Source organism: Anoplolepis gracilipes, chromosome 14 (genome assembly GCF_047496725.1).
Source record: "Anoplolepis gracilipes chromosome 14, ASM4749672v1, whole genome shotgun sequence".
Lineage (NCBI taxonomy): Eukaryota > Metazoa > Arthropoda > Insecta > Hymenoptera > Formicidae > Anoplolepis > Anoplolepis gracilipes.
Window position 1 is genome coordinate 10,286,844 of NC_132983.1, and position 15,701 is coordinate 10,302,544.

Consider the following 15,701-nt stretch of genomic DNA (forward strand, 5'->3'; position numbering starts at 1 on the left):
CTAATTGTTATGGTGAAATTTAGAACTTCATTATGATGTTTTATATTTAGTAAAACTGATATTTTATTTAATAAGACTTATAACTAATGTGAAAATGACAATTTTATTATATATATATATATATATATATATATATATGGACCGTTTATTTTGAAAGTGGTGTAAGTCCATATTCTCATGTTTCGAGAAAATTGGATGTTAGCATATCTGTCAATTCAAAAATTTAGGCAAATTGTATTAAGTCTGGCAATGTCTCTATTGTTTTATAAATATTTAATTTCATTATATAGATTTGTTTTAGGAAATTAGACTACAATAATACATATTTATGGGCTGTAAATGGACTTACACTACTTTCAAAATTAGACAACTGTAAATATCGTTTAATTTCAATTTAAAAAAATGAAAAAGCACTTAAATATACTTCATTTTAATTCGATTTTGTTTACAAATACTCATGAGAAGACATAAAATTTAATTGTAGACACTAATTACGTTGTCAAAATTACATGATACTGATAGTATTTATTTATGCTCTGCATGTGGCAGTGTTTCGAAATATGCATGATGCACCGGAGGTATATACGGTAGTAACTGCTTCATGTCTTTATATTTTTCGTAAGTAATAGGCCTGGCATTTTCGTACAAAGGCGCCAGGGCGATTTTTTCAAACTTTAGCGGTCTTCCAGGACGTGTGGGTAATAAATTTATAGTTTTAAATTCTGGATCCTTCATTGATGTTTTATATAAAATAGTATATGGGGCACTTCTGAGAAACCTCAACCAACATATTTGCAACCAGTTGACCTGTTCGCCATTAGTGTTTTTTTTTATCTGTTTTCTAATTGCATTTTGAAGGTTTTTTGTTGAAACGAAATTCTCTCGTTTCATTTCGTGTAAAATAAATTTGTTATGTTTTCTACATTGTTTTATTACCTCATAATAATCCTGTGGTGTGTACAGAACATTTTTTTTTCGCAATACCATTTCGATGATGCCAAAATCTGCATCGTTCGGAAGATATGAATGCCCCGAAAGTAAAAATTTGTGGTCAATTATATCAATGTTATTTTCATTCGACTGGGTAAGCTTCAACCACATCAATGCCATCTGTAAATTTCGATTTTGCCCAGTACACATGTCGCTGTAGGCAATAACATGGCTTTGGGTCGATACGTTTTCTAAATGTTTCAAACAACAAGAAGCTACTTCTTGTGATCCCCTCGAAGCAACAGTTTCGTCCCACACATACATATTAACTTTATTATCGTGGAAATTGTGAAAACCCTCGTTTAAAACATACATATTTCGCTTGTAATATGCGATTGAGACAGATAATTTCGGGTAAGGTAAGGCTTTTTGTAGGTCAAAAGAGAAGGCAAAGTATGTATCAGGATTTTCTGATGCCAGAATTTTATCTTCTTGTAATGCTTTTCTTGCTAATTCAGCATTTTGCAAGTGAACATCATGTCTTTCTACAAGAATCGTTTTCTCTTCGTCATCAGTTGTTGTCTTAATTTTCATGTTTAAGAAATCGCATTTCGCACAGGTATCTTTACGTGGCAAATGGAAGTGTAACTTGAAATCTCGTTTAAAGATTTTCCTATATGTCCATTCATTAACTACTGAACTCAGGTTATTTTCATTGCATTTTTCCAAGTATAAATCATACATTTTTCTTATATTTAATTCAGGATTTAAAAACATCCGTTCTGGATTTTGTGATCGAGTATAGTGACTTTCAAATGCCGGAAAGCTTTTTATGTGGTCTATCACTGTATTCGTCAGTAGCTCACTAGTTCTTCTGCAAGAGCCAACCATTTTTCCACGCATGTCTTTCGGAATGTTCTCATGCGATTTTAGGATACGATCAATTCGTCCAGTAGATATTTGGAAAGTGTTTATGAAAAACTTCTTACATACTAAAATGTTTCCACCAGAAGTGACTAGGTAAAATTTATAAGCATATGCCCTTTTAGTGCCCGAATTATTTCTAGGCCTTCTTCTATTGACAGATTCTCGTTGAACACTAGCATATAGAAATACATTTTGCTTATTAAAATCACCTATATTCCAAAACTTATTAAAAATTTCTATACGTTGTGTTTCATTAATACGTTCAATACATTTCTTTGAGCAATTACAATTTTTGGATTCAAATTGTTTTGCTGGAATGAATTTTCCTCTTTTTGTATAATACTTTTGTCCACTATTTCGCTTAATTTTGTTTACTTGTTGCAAATATTTTTCTTTATTTGGTTCTGCAGAATCTAAGTTCTCAATAACAATATCCTCATCTGATGAAGATCCTACCTCTATTATTCTTCTTCTCTTTTTACGGGTCGTTAATTTATTGTTTATAGCGGAATTGTTTTCATCCTCTGAATCTTTTATTATTCTTCTGTTTATATTCATGTCTGCGTGAATTTATTTATAATTGAGTAAAATAAATATTTTCAATCGTTATAAAATAACAATTGATTTACCATTCGTTCTTACCTATATCACTATCTGATGTTAGTATGAAGTTATCCATTTTAAGAAAAAAATAGAATAAGCAACCTAAATTAGCAACTCTTGACACGTAGGATGACACGTACGATAAAACAAATGAAATTAAAAATAACAGACTACTAATCGGCAACCACCTGTTAAGCCACCTACCTCTGTCAATTGGACTTACACCACTTTCATAATCGATGAGTATGCAATTTCATTTACCGACCGATTTTAAGTTGTACAAAACATGGGAATTTTTAAAGAAATTAAACACGGACTAGTTATACATAAAAAATTTACATTAAATTAAGCATGAAATACGTCATATCTCATTTTTTTTAAAAATGGACTTACACCACTTTCAAAATAAATGGTCCATATATATATAGATTTTATGTATGTATAGGTGTGTTCGTAATTGAGTCTAGTGAAAAAATATTACTAGAGGGTATATAAAGTTGAGAGTATAATAAATATTGATAATTATTATATTTATTGGTTATATTTATTGTTCTTGAAGAGGATAAAATTATCTCAATATAATTTGTTAATTAATTTGATATGAATTAATATATAATTTTGGACAAGTTATACTTATATAGTAATGAGTATGAGAGAATTGGTTATTTTAATTATATAGGAGATTTTGTGATTCATGAATACTTTGGATTTAATGGATTTCCTTATTTTGTAATAAAGTAATTATTATTATTATTGTTAAGGTTATCCTTATAAATATATATATATATATATATATATATATATATATATATTAAATAAAATATATATATTTTTGCAGATTTAATATTACGAGGGAAAGTGACATCCAAATAAATAAATTTACACTGGAATATGGTTCATTAGAGACCGGCGCTATTATTTATTTAAAAAGTCACCGTCTCCGATGGAAAAGGGAAGTGATAGTATAAGAAGGATGCTCCTTATTTGCTCACATAATTTATTAAGATAAGTATCGTGGATCTTTCTATTTATATATATATTTCTATTTATTTATTCTCTTTCTATTTATTTATTCTCTTTCTATTTATTTATTCTCTATTATAATTATGAAAATCAATAATTAATAATTTAATATTAATTTATAGATAAAAATAAAATTTATTATTTTCATAAATGCTTATACATATGTCTTGGAAAGATTTTTATTAATACTTTATTTGTCTCAAAAGCCTTATTATGAAAATCTATTGCTATAGTTAATTATTTTAGTAATATATATATAATAAAAAGTGATTTTTTTTCTTCTTTTTTTTGTGAGTTATATCTGGGAGCTAAGGATGGAACAGTTTATTATATGAACAGTAATATAAATGTACTTGCAAATGTATTACTATTATGTTTTTATTTATTATATTATTTATATATATATATATATATATATATATATATAATGAAGTTTTACGTATTCTATATTTGAGATAATATTGTTAAATGATAGAGAAAATGCTTTAATATAGTGAAAGCAATTGGAAAAAATTTCTAAATTTTATTTATAATAATTTTAATGATATAAGGATAAAGTAGTAATATGATTACTAACGTGCAATTAAAATAATGTTCAATTAAAATAATATTAAGCGACATAAAGTAGTATATATTGTTTTTAAAAATATATATATATTTATTATTATTTATTAAGACTTTAAGATTATTAGTTAAATTAAATTATTGCAAGGATTATATATTTAATTGAATTATTTTCAATGATATTGCAATACGAGAGAAATATAATAGAAATATTTATTATTCTATTAGTTATTTTAATTCTGATTTCTCTTTTTCCTTTTTTTTTCAATTATGTATATAATTTCATTAAAATATTTTCTTTATGTACATACCTATATATATTTATATATATATATATATATATATATATATATATGTATATCCGTAAGTGTGACTTACTTTAATAATATTTTATTATTGCGAATTTTCCTGTCTTCTTGCGTGCTGTTCTCCGTGGATCACCTTCGGGGATGTCTGCGACAAGGATCTCAGAAAGAAATAATTCGATCTGCGCCAGTGGTCCAGGCCATCCAATGAACTCGAAGGTTCTTCGGGTGCTGGGAATTTCGACTGGCTCTAAAGCCCGCGGCCACTCGAAGAGTTCAACAACAATCCTTTGATTATTTGGTATATCTACTGTAAGTTCTTCACTATTTTCAGTTATTTGATTGAAATTGTTAATTTGTTTTTGAATTTATTATTGTCGGCGTAAAGCGGCGCATAACTGTTTGTACTTTTTACCGGCGCGGCGAGTACCAGGCATCTACTATAAATTATATCGTAAATTTATTTTTGATTTTGCTAAATTAATATTTGTTAATAATCTGGATTAAACGACGCCCAGACAGCTCATCGACTAAGTCTCAGCTCTGCCTGAACTGTAACGAGGGGCACGTCAGCTTGCTCTTTCCCAGGCTCGGGACTCGCTATTGCTTTATTCAGATAGAATAAATGATGAAAATTCTAATATCGTTGATATTTAGTCAATATTTGTTAATAATTTGTATAATATCTAATTGTTTATAGTAAATGTTGGCTCTGGAATGTAGGAACACTGGATATAACAATTCACTTATAATAATGCAAGAATAAACTAATATATTTCAAATATCAAAATAATTTTAGAAAAATTGCAAGTATATAGATTGCTATAATAATGTACAGGAATCTATTAATTAAAACGAAAGGTACATCCGCACTGTACCGAGATTAAAAGTATGAATAGTAATATAGTGTTAAATCTAAGTTTAATTTAAAATGAATCGCGAAGTAAAAAATCTTAAAGTATTAAAAGACTCTACCTCGACGGCACAAAGTAGTAGTCGGAAAAACTAAGTTGAATTTTATTCTAGGACGCAGCGAACAAAGACTCAGAGATTCTTAGGACGACTTCTTCACGACTCCTGAATTACGACTGACTAGCAGTCCACACGCTCGACTGACTCCTGAGGTTCGTCCCCACTCTCAATCTCTCCTTCCACTAGTCATCAGAAGGGCCCAAGTTCCTTCAGGTTGGTTGATCTTGTTCGTATGAAGATGAACTTTGGTTTGGAGAGGGAAGTCTCCTCCTCTGGAGTTATTGAAACCGAGTGAGTTCTTCGATATCTTAATTTCGATAAGATGATGCGAACTTTATAATCAAGTATCCATTGTTATATTTCGAGGAAGCTCTCGCGATTATACTCAAGCGATTTCTTTATAATCACTTGCTTCAACTGAAATGGTAATCGAGTATCGGTTTATTAGATTAAGAAGAAGCTTCTTCGAGGTGGCTGAGGTGCTTCTCAATCTCGTCGCTGTTACTGGAAGTAGCACGAGACAACGTAGAAGGAGAAGCTGGGGGCCCGCACTTCCACGCAGACACAATGCGTAGTGCTAAGCTGCGAGATGAAAACCGTATCGAAATTGGGATTGCAGATTACCACTGCTGCCCACGGACGTTGTGAGCGCACTGCGGCAACCCTCGTCCCTATGCCTAATCCTACGATCGTGTAACCCGAACCCTGCTTCCCGACGTGTGGTTCCTGCAATAATAAAACGTCAAGTCGCTTTTCGACTACGAGTTGACGTACCTCACCCGTTACTATAGCCGAACGTCGCATGTTCAGCTGCAGCATCCTAACACCCGTGGACGCACTACCTAAGCTAGAGCTTATCCTACCTAATTCCTGTGGCGCCGGGCCACTCGCTGTGTGGGGTGGGGTTGGGTCCGCGAATCTAACCGTCTTTCGCACCGTTGTCGCAATGTTCGCGGATCTAAGCGCGGGTCTAATCGCGGGCCTAATCGCGGGCTTTTCTATCTCGCGCGCTATTTGTTTGACGCCGGTCTCCGATTCTCGCGCTAAATTGACCGACGCCGACCTAATCGTAGTAATGAAACAACGCTCTAATACGACGTACGCGGATCTAATCCCGGTTGCTTCGCGATTCACTAACGCGGTTCTAGCGGCAGGAAGGCCGCAATCTCGGGGCTGTGCGCCATCGCGTATTGTGTCACGGGCCCGCCCGCGCACAGCTCTGTGAGGCGCTCTCGAGGAAACGGAGGCCGCCACCGAGCACGCGGTCGAGCAGACCCGCGACTCAACGACGGAGACACCCCGCGCTTCCCTACTCGCGGCCGCGCCAGACCGGAAGCGGTCGGCCAGGCGGGCACTCCTCCTCACCACGTCGAAGATTTTATTTTTATACGCCATAACTGTTCCCACGAGTATGGTGGAAGGGGTGGTCGAGCGACGTAGAGCCACCTTTACGCCGCCAAGCCTAGATACACCGGGAGGACGGAAGGTATCCCGGGACGGACCGTTCGCGACCGCGACATTTTACGTCTACGCGATCATGCAGACCCTAGGCACGGTTCCTAACACCTTAGTCTTTAGACGTTAACCCGATAGTACCTGAAAATAAGAATCCTGAAAATAAATAAATTATTAATCTCACTCACACGTGGGAGTCACTGGGATCGGGGTGGTCCCCGCTTCTGGCCCGGCGGGTGACTGAGTCACCCATCCAGTCCTTCGGGCGAGGGTCCCGACCGGCTCCCACTTTTCCCCACTGAGGGACGTTTCACGGCAGGGGCACCCACCGCTCCGCACCCTCATCCCGCGGGAGCACCCGCATAAAATTGGGAAGGGAAAAAAAAAAAAAAAAAAAAAAAAAAAAAGGGGGGGCGGGGGCGGCCGTCGACCGTCCAAACAACGCACGAAGTGCGCTTGCCACATAGGAGCCATTCGTTCAGCAAGCTGACACCGGCTCGTGGCAATGCTGTCTGGGCACGTTGGCTTCACCTTTCGGTTACTAGAGCCCCCTCACCACGTCAAGGTGTGCCCACGAGGGGGAGGGATGCAGGACAGTGGGTAACTATGTAGCGTATGCCTGCAAGGGCGAGGTAGCACGTGCTCGCCGTCGCTCTTCGGGCGGCAGCACACACAATAGTTGTCTGCCGCACCTGCACCCCCGCGTCCCTGGAGAAGGGACACGTAGGGGGGTTAGAGGACGTGGGCGTTATACGCTCGCATCCTCGTTCCCCCCCTCCTTCTCCGAGAGGGAGGGGCATTGGGATCCGCCTCTCTCTCTCTTTCGGCCGCCTCCTTCCGGGACATGACGTCCCCACAGAAGGAGGCGGCCGCCTTCCATTGGTCCTCCCCGACCACCATGGCTTTCACCATGGCGGCCAGGGAGACCTCCTCTCCTATGGCGTCCCGGAGGACACCCCGCTGTTCACTCCACGCCTGGCATTCAGCCAGGATGTGCTCAGCGGTGTCCTCCGGGGCGCCACAGTGGTGGCACGTGGCCGACCGCTCTCTTCCTATTCGGTGCAGGTACTCCCCGTAGCAACCGTGCCCCGTGAGCACCTGCACCGTCCTGAAATTTAGGGCGCCGTGTCGTCGGTCTACCCATTCATAGAAGAATGGACGGATAGCCTCGACGGCGCGTAGACCTGTCCTGGCATTGAACAGGTCCTCTTCCCATTCTGAGAGTTTGCGCCGCCGAGCCTGGAGTCTGAGCCTCGCAACTACCCTTGGTGGCAGGGGTCCTAAATCCGGATCCCCCCGGCGGACCACGCGTATCCGATACATCTCGGTACGCGCCCGCCGTGAAGATCCAGGACATGATCCCGGCCACCAGACACGCCGCCTCAAAGGCGACGGTCCGATACCCCCGTATGACGCGGATGGGCAGCCTCCTCTGCATGCTCCGTAGAGCATGCAGATTCTTACTGCTGGCCATTACCGCATTGTGCCATACGGGGGGGGGGGGAGGCGTCCAACCCTCTTTAACCCTGTCCAACCTTTTTAACTATAAGTGTGCATTCTCCTTGAGGTATGCTCTACTAAATAATTTTTTTTTTTTAGATTTTTTTTCAATATGATAATTGAAGAAAATGCAAGATTTATAATTGATAAAGCGATTTTTAGTATAATTTGGTATTGACATACTAATATAATAATTTTAAAAGTATTATTGTTACGATCGCATAATTTATTTATTAGATTTTAGCGATTCTGATATTATGGTAACATATATTCCTATATATTTTAATAGAGAAAATTTTAACTCTTATTTAGAAAATCAATATATATAGTAGTCTAATGGTTGCAATAACAATATATGATTTCCTTTACTGATAAGGGTCAGCATTATTTTGTTAACACTATGTAAGCAAGCAATATCCAATTTAATAGTTATATAATATTTTGCTTGATTAAATATTTTATTAGGCTGAATTTGAGATATATATGTATATCTCATACCTTGTGTTCATATTTCTAGCGGTACGTTTATATTTTGAAAAATTTAATTTGAAATTTTTGGCGGGACGTCACAATGTTTGATATAGTCTAGTGGTCAGATTACAATTCATTCGGTACTAACGAGAGGCTGAGGAAGTTCTAGGAACTCCATGACACCATGACAAATATCGCACATGCAATGAACGTATCGCACAGAGGTTACTTTATGACAGGATATCGTTGGAATAATTTAATAATTCATCAATTGAATTATATTAAACAATATAATAATTTAAAATTAACTAAAATAATTTGAAATTAGATTAAATAATGACTGAAAAATAAAAGAAGTAGTATTATGTTATAAGGTAATTGGTAATATAGGATAAGAGTGTGGGATACAAGTATCGATTAAAGATCAGTGAAGGTTGAAATATTGTCAAGTATGAAATAAAATAATATAAGTGTCGGTATTGAAATAAAATATAAGTATTAATTGTAAAAATGTAACATTGAATCTATAAAATTAAAGTATTATTCATGAAATAATTCTATCTCAGAATTATTCTATCAAAGGAGTCAGTGAAATAATATAAGTATAAGATTCAATGGATTCAGCGGCATAAAATAGTATGAGTATTAGTACGTATGAAAATATTCTAAGTCCGAAGAGCATAAAATATTTCTAAGTGTGAAAATAATTCTAAGTTTGAAGATTGAAAATTTTATAAGTCTTTATTCAGTATAATACTTAGTACAATTTTACTTACAAGTTTAGCTGCTAGTTAGTAGTTGCTGGTTCCGACTGGATAGTTCTTCTAGTTGTTGCTCTCTTGAAAATTTCCGACTGAATAGTCTTTGCTTGTAGTTGCTTGTTAAAAAATTCCCGACTGAATAGTTTTTTCTTGTTGCAGCTTTCTCAAAAATTTCCGACTGAATAATTTTTACTTGTAGTTGTTTTCTTGAAAATTTCCGACTGAATAGTCTGGCCGTCCGCGGACGCGCCTTATATTCAGATTGAATGTAGGCCGCGGAGATCGGGGATCTCGAGCTTGTGGGCCCTCTCGGTAGAGGTAATTCTCGGTATTGAGCGCGGCGGCTTACAAAGGATACCGCTGTCTAAACAATCTTTCAAGGTGACGCACGTGCAGCTTGTAACCTGATACTTTTTCGAGCGCGGCGGCTTACAAAAAGATGCCGCCGTCTAAACAATCTTTCAAGGTGACGCACGTGCAAGATAAAACCTGATACTTTTCTTGCACTAAGGCCTTATAATATTTAATACATAATTTCTTTTATAACGCTAATTTTTTTTATTAATAGCAGGGAAACCGTTAATAATTTTATAAATATATATATATATATATATGTATATAAATATATAAATATATATATATATATGTATCGATTCAGGAATTTTTGCTTTACATTTTGATAGAAGAATCAAATAATTATTCCGATATTCAATTTTCTTGTAGTATAATGAAGGTTATTCAAAGATCATTCGTTATAAGCGTATAATATTTTAACATATAAATTTCTTTTATAACTCTAAATTTCTTTCTCTTATATTGAAGTAATTATCAATTATTTTATGAACATATATATATGTATGAAATCAGAAATTTTTACTCTACCTTTTGATATAAGAATTAACTAATTATTTTGATATTTTGGATTCCGTGTTATTATAAGAGAAATAATATAAGTTCGCATAGCTTATTCACGTATTAAATTTTATAAAAAGATCGAAGTATATATATATGTATATATATAATATTCCTTTTGTACTTAATAAATTATGCTTCTACATTAATTAATTAATTAACAATCGATTTTTTTATAATTACAATTTGGTTTTTGTTAATTTTATAATGAATATAGATTATTATAAAATAATATTTTCGCTAGAATAAAGTATTAATAATATTTAAATAATACATTGTTCGATTTTTACATTATTTTATAATGGAGAGTTTTAGTAAAAGTTGTAAAGTTCTTAAAGAACATAAAATTTTCATATATAAATGTTAATTAATTATTTAATAAAATGTTTAATTATTTAATATATATATAATTATTATATATAATAATTATATATGAAGACTCTCGACTATAATATAATATTACAATTTTATTTACGCTTTCTTTCTTTTTGCAACAATTATTGATGCCAGTGGTTCACATTCTAAAATTATTGACCTTAAAATTAAATTTAAATTTATGCAATATTAATTATTTATTAATATATGCTAATATAGTTATGGCTTCTTAATGGTTGCAAAGAGAATTTGTTAATTAATTATTTATTAAGATATCATAGGTGCATTATTGTAATTATGTACTTATCAGCTGTGCTCATTCTTAATATTGATAAAAATAATATTTTAAGAGTAAAATTATTAATTGTTAATTAACAATTAAGGAGTTTTAGTTGTATACCTCCAAATGATCTGAAACTTTGAGGGTATGCGTTTTTGGCAATTTTAAGATTTTTTGCCGCCATTTTTAACTTTTTTGTTTTCAGACTTAGAAAATCGAAAATATGTTGGCTGACCTTAAAGTAATAAAACTAAAGTCTATGTAAAGTCTCAATTGATTTGGAGCAACTTTAAAAATTGCCATTATGGATTTTTTTATCTTTAAACTTAGAAGTTCAAAACTGGCTAAATCGTGTATAAATCTTTAAGTATAACATCTATGGAAAGTTTCGTGAAAATCGGAATTAATTTAAACAAAGTGACGGTCATTTTGTTTTTACTGGATTAACGAATCAGCGTGCAACTACTCAGTCTTACAAAGGAACCTTCATAGATGGCGCTGTTCTAATTTCGTACCATTTCGTACATTAATTTAAGAGAAATTTTCATTTGTTTATAAGAGGTCCGCCATCTTGTTTTTACTGGTTGGGCTTAGAGGGAACGGATTAATTTCTTTTTACTCTACTTGAAGTACTGATCACGTTAGCTGTGTTTCAAAGTTCTAGGTCGTTTTCTTCATTTGTTATTAAAAATAATTGTTAGTAATAAATTTTTAAATTTTCGGATAGCTGTATGATTGAAGACATAACGATGTCTAACGAACGATAGTATAAGTTGAATCGATATTTTCAATTGAAACCATCAGGATAATATTAATAACTTTAAATTCTTTTATATATTTAAATAAATTTTATATATTATGCATCATTATTACTGTTGACTTTAATAAAAAATGGATCTATCTTGATGCTTCCATTTGACTTTTTAGGCAAGTTTTAATTAAATTAAAGTTACAAGAATACTTATTTCGCATTGCTATTTTATCGAATTCTTGCCTCATAAATTATAGTTTGCAAGTATAGTCCGTTATATTCTATGCGATAATCTACTTCTAAAGTTATTCTTTAATATTTTATAATATAATTGATAATGTAATATTGAATATTTAAGTATAATTAATAAAAGCGTGATTATATATGTAACAAAGCAAATAATAATAATAAAGAGATAATTATTCTTCTGCAATTTTAGGCTGTGATCATTATATTATATAAAAAATTAAATTTTTGGATTCGAAAAAATGACGGGACGTCACACCCTTTAGAAAAAGCCCTTCTCTTCCACCTGATCCTATCTCTGACTCTGACGAATCTCTATTTTCAATGCCACAACTCCCTGTCCAAACCTCCGTGGAAGTTATCCCCCATACTCTCCCACCTGTAATAACGCATCCCAATATACCTATAAATGAACCAATTTTTGACTCAATGATTATTGAAGATTACAATAGTAATGAAAGCATTATTAGTAATGAAGATTTAGAAACAAGCAGCGATGAAAGCGACGCAGAGTTAATGCCAACCGATATTTTGCCATACGTAGAAGTACCCATTGACTCTAAAGCTAAAGTTTTAATAAGCCGCGACAGTTAAGGCATAATGATAATTACGTAATCTTTATAACTCTAAACGGTGAACCCCTTGATAACGGTGCAAGAGAGCTACAAGAAGCTAATCTCCTGATCTTATTCAGACATTAAATATAGAAGACAGATCAGCTCTTATCCGCGAATACCACGATTCAGCAATAAAGTGGACATAAAAGAATAACTAAAACTCACAATCGATTACGAACCTTCTATTACTGAAATACAATGAAAAAGGATATTCAAATTTTATTCAGAATTGTCGATCCTGTCAATTAAAAAAATTAACTAGAGTAAAAACTAAACAGCCTATGGTAATCACCGACACTCCCGGATCGGCTTTCGATAAAATATCAATGGACATTGTAGGTCCATTACCCATATCTGATAACGGAAACGTTTACATTCTCACTATGCAAGATTTACTAACAAAATATTCAGTTCAGTGGACTACCTTTATCTACGTCGCGCGCCTCTCTCAGGGCGAACGACTCTCATCTCTGAGAAGCGTCTCTTTCAGGGCATTCCGCCTCCTAGCGTGCAGTGTGCCTCTCTCAGGGCGATCTGCCTCCTCTCAGTCCACGAACCGCGACTCTCTCAGGGCGTCTCTCACAATTCCTCCGATCGCTCTTCTTGGTCTGAAATATAAAATAAATATTAAATTAAAGTAAATTCATTAAGGCTCACCCTGTCCCAACAACCCCTCAGATAAAGTCAAGTTAACTCGTTTAGCAATTTACATTAGCGCGTGTACGAGCCCCTTATCACCTATCATAACTGACCCCCTTGGTTATGTGTGTATGTTTTTTTTTCTTTTCCCTTTTTCATCACTCGCGTTACTATCCCTAACCCCTGTCTATATTCCTCCGTGTATTCAACCATGGCTTTGATTATAATTTCGCTTACCTCCTTAGCTGCATCATGGGTCGGTCACGTCGATCAGGGCGCGCTCATCAACTGAAGCGCCTCATCCGGTCGCTATACCAAGGCGGCTCTTATTTAACGGTCCGAACGGCCGCGTCTCCACCGGATAGTCAGAACCCAGCATCCGTCGGATATTTCACATACCCTCCACCGGGAAACCATATGGCGGAGTCCTCGGCTCCTGACCCGTTCCACGACGCTGTCACTCCACCGGCATCCAGCAACGGGGCCGTCGCTTCCTCGTACAGGCCCTTACCGCCTATCGAATACCGTCCGTGGCCCGTGCCCCCGCTGTTGATAGACTTCGGGATTACGCAACCAAGGATCTTTTCCTCTCAGCCTTTCTTCAGGCGAGTACGCATCTTGCCGGCCGCTGAAGTATCTATCAGTTCGCCTCCCGATACTCGTCCGTGATTTAGTCGTCCACTCGTCTTGTAAAATATAAGAAAATATAACTGTATATGTATGTTTAGTATAAAATAATGATAAATACATAAAAATTAGTATACGTAAACAATCTGTACTCATTGTCTACTCACTTCACATCCTCCTCATTACCCATTACGTCCCGACCGCCAGCTTCCGGTGCACTGCTACGCTGATCGTGACAGGTTTACCGCTCGGCCACCGCGATCCGCGTACACCAACCACCGCAACCGCACCTCGCTCGCGATCCAGGACGTAACACGGTATTTGTTTAGATATCGTTTTTAGTAAGTCTAAACATTATTTGATAATAACGGTTCTTTTCTATTGCGCAACCAGTTTTTTGTGGCCGATCGGACGATTATTGTTCATTTCGTGGGAGAAAAAACGTGGAGTCGACAGGACGTAACACAAGGAGATCACGTATTCTTATTGAAAGAACCAGCTAAAGGAAAATTCTCTGATCAATATATTGGACCCTTTGAAGTACTTGAAATATTGCCCAACAATAACGTCAAAATTTTATTTAAAAACTCATCAAGAGTTGTTCACGCAGATAAATTGAAGATAGCTCATATTGAACCAAGATGAAATGTTAAGAACAACTTTTTGGTTTCAGATGTGTTGGCCCCGCCAACGACCAACAATAGATCCTTCATACAAAACTTCACCCGCCTTCTCACGAGTACAACAATGATTACACATTACGTGGTGCGTTAAAGCCACCGGATATACCTACACCTAACGCGGATACTTAATTTGCGCAACCTGTTATTCCCTTCTGCTATCTGAATACTATAGGTGGTTCCATAAATTTTTACATTGTCGTTATCTTGTAATTACAAAAAGCTACGAGCCAATAATATGTAAAATATGTAAAATACCTTTAGTTACGCTAAGAACATTGAGACAATGTTCTCTGTGTAACGATGCATACTTGTCATACTCAACTCGTTTAGAAGAAGAACAAATTGATACAGAAGACAATACATTAATTCGTATAAGTGGATACTTCTATTAAATAAGCTATCGACCTTTTTTGCACTATTCTTTTCTCTCTTTATAGAATGAGCTCAAGAAACCATACTACTGGGCTAGAATTCAGCACAACAATACAACCTAGCTTCGACCCATGTCAAATACTTTCAACCTCGCGGTGCTATAAATATTTTGGGTATAGACACATCGCGTCAGGATTTGCTTACTGTACTCAGTGTTATCACATTTACCAACCACGATATTTTCACGTCCAGCGCCTCCGCTTGACACCAGTCGCCATCCGTTAACTCCATACGTCACCTGTTAAGTAGACATAGTAAGCGTTAAGCCCCTATAAAATTTCTTTTTCTTTTTCTTTTTATATATATACATATAGTTATTATCAAAAATAGATTAAGCCGATAAATACCTTTTTATTATGTTTCCGGCTAGAACATTTTTTTTCTCTTTCTTGTTTTATCCCCATCACTGGTTCTCCCCTACCTAAAAATAAAGGATAATAATTAATTAGTTGTCCAATGAAAATTCTTACCTATTTTCCGGCCACCCGGTATATCACCTTCTGGTCCGCATTCTCAGCACCTGAAAAAAGGAAGAGAAACGGCCTACCAAATCGGTCAAACATCTTAATTTTATTATAATTACCCATTTAGTTTTGTCACTCTAGTTGCAGTACCTGAAAAATAAAAA

The 15,701-nt window shown here is 35.5% G+C and overlaps 1 protein-coding gene across 1 annotated transcript; it reads right to left on the reverse strand.

Moving 5' to 3' along the window:
• Positions 1–525: 525 nt before the first annotated feature.
• LOC140672938 (uncharacterized) lies at positions 526–2,536 on the reverse strand. The gene is made up of 3 exons (XM_072905417.1): positions 2,500–2,536; positions 937–2,417; positions 526–807 (listed from the first exon to the last, which is right to left on the reverse strand). The coding sequence occupies exons 1-3, from the start codon at positions 2,534–2,536 to the stop codon at positions 526–528; spliced, it is 1,800 nt and encodes a 599-aa protein (XP_072761518.1).
• Between the last annotated feature and the right edge of the window lie 13,165 nt (positions 2,537–15,701).

What these genes read in the sequence shown, in the direction of transcription:
- LOC140672938 (XM_072905417.1), bottom strand. Translation starts at nt 2,536, where the DNA reads ATGGATAACTTCATACTAACATCAGATAGTGATATAG. An exon ending in AACATCAGATAGTGATATAG is followed by an intron (nt 2,418 to 2,499) that starts GTAAGAACGAAT and finishes AAATTCACGCAG; the next exon opens with ACATGAATATAAACAGAAGA. An exon ending in CACCACAGGATTATTATGAG is followed by an intron (nt 808 to 936) that starts GTAATAAAACAA and finishes AATGGCGAACAG; the next exon opens with GTCAACTGGTTGCAAATATG.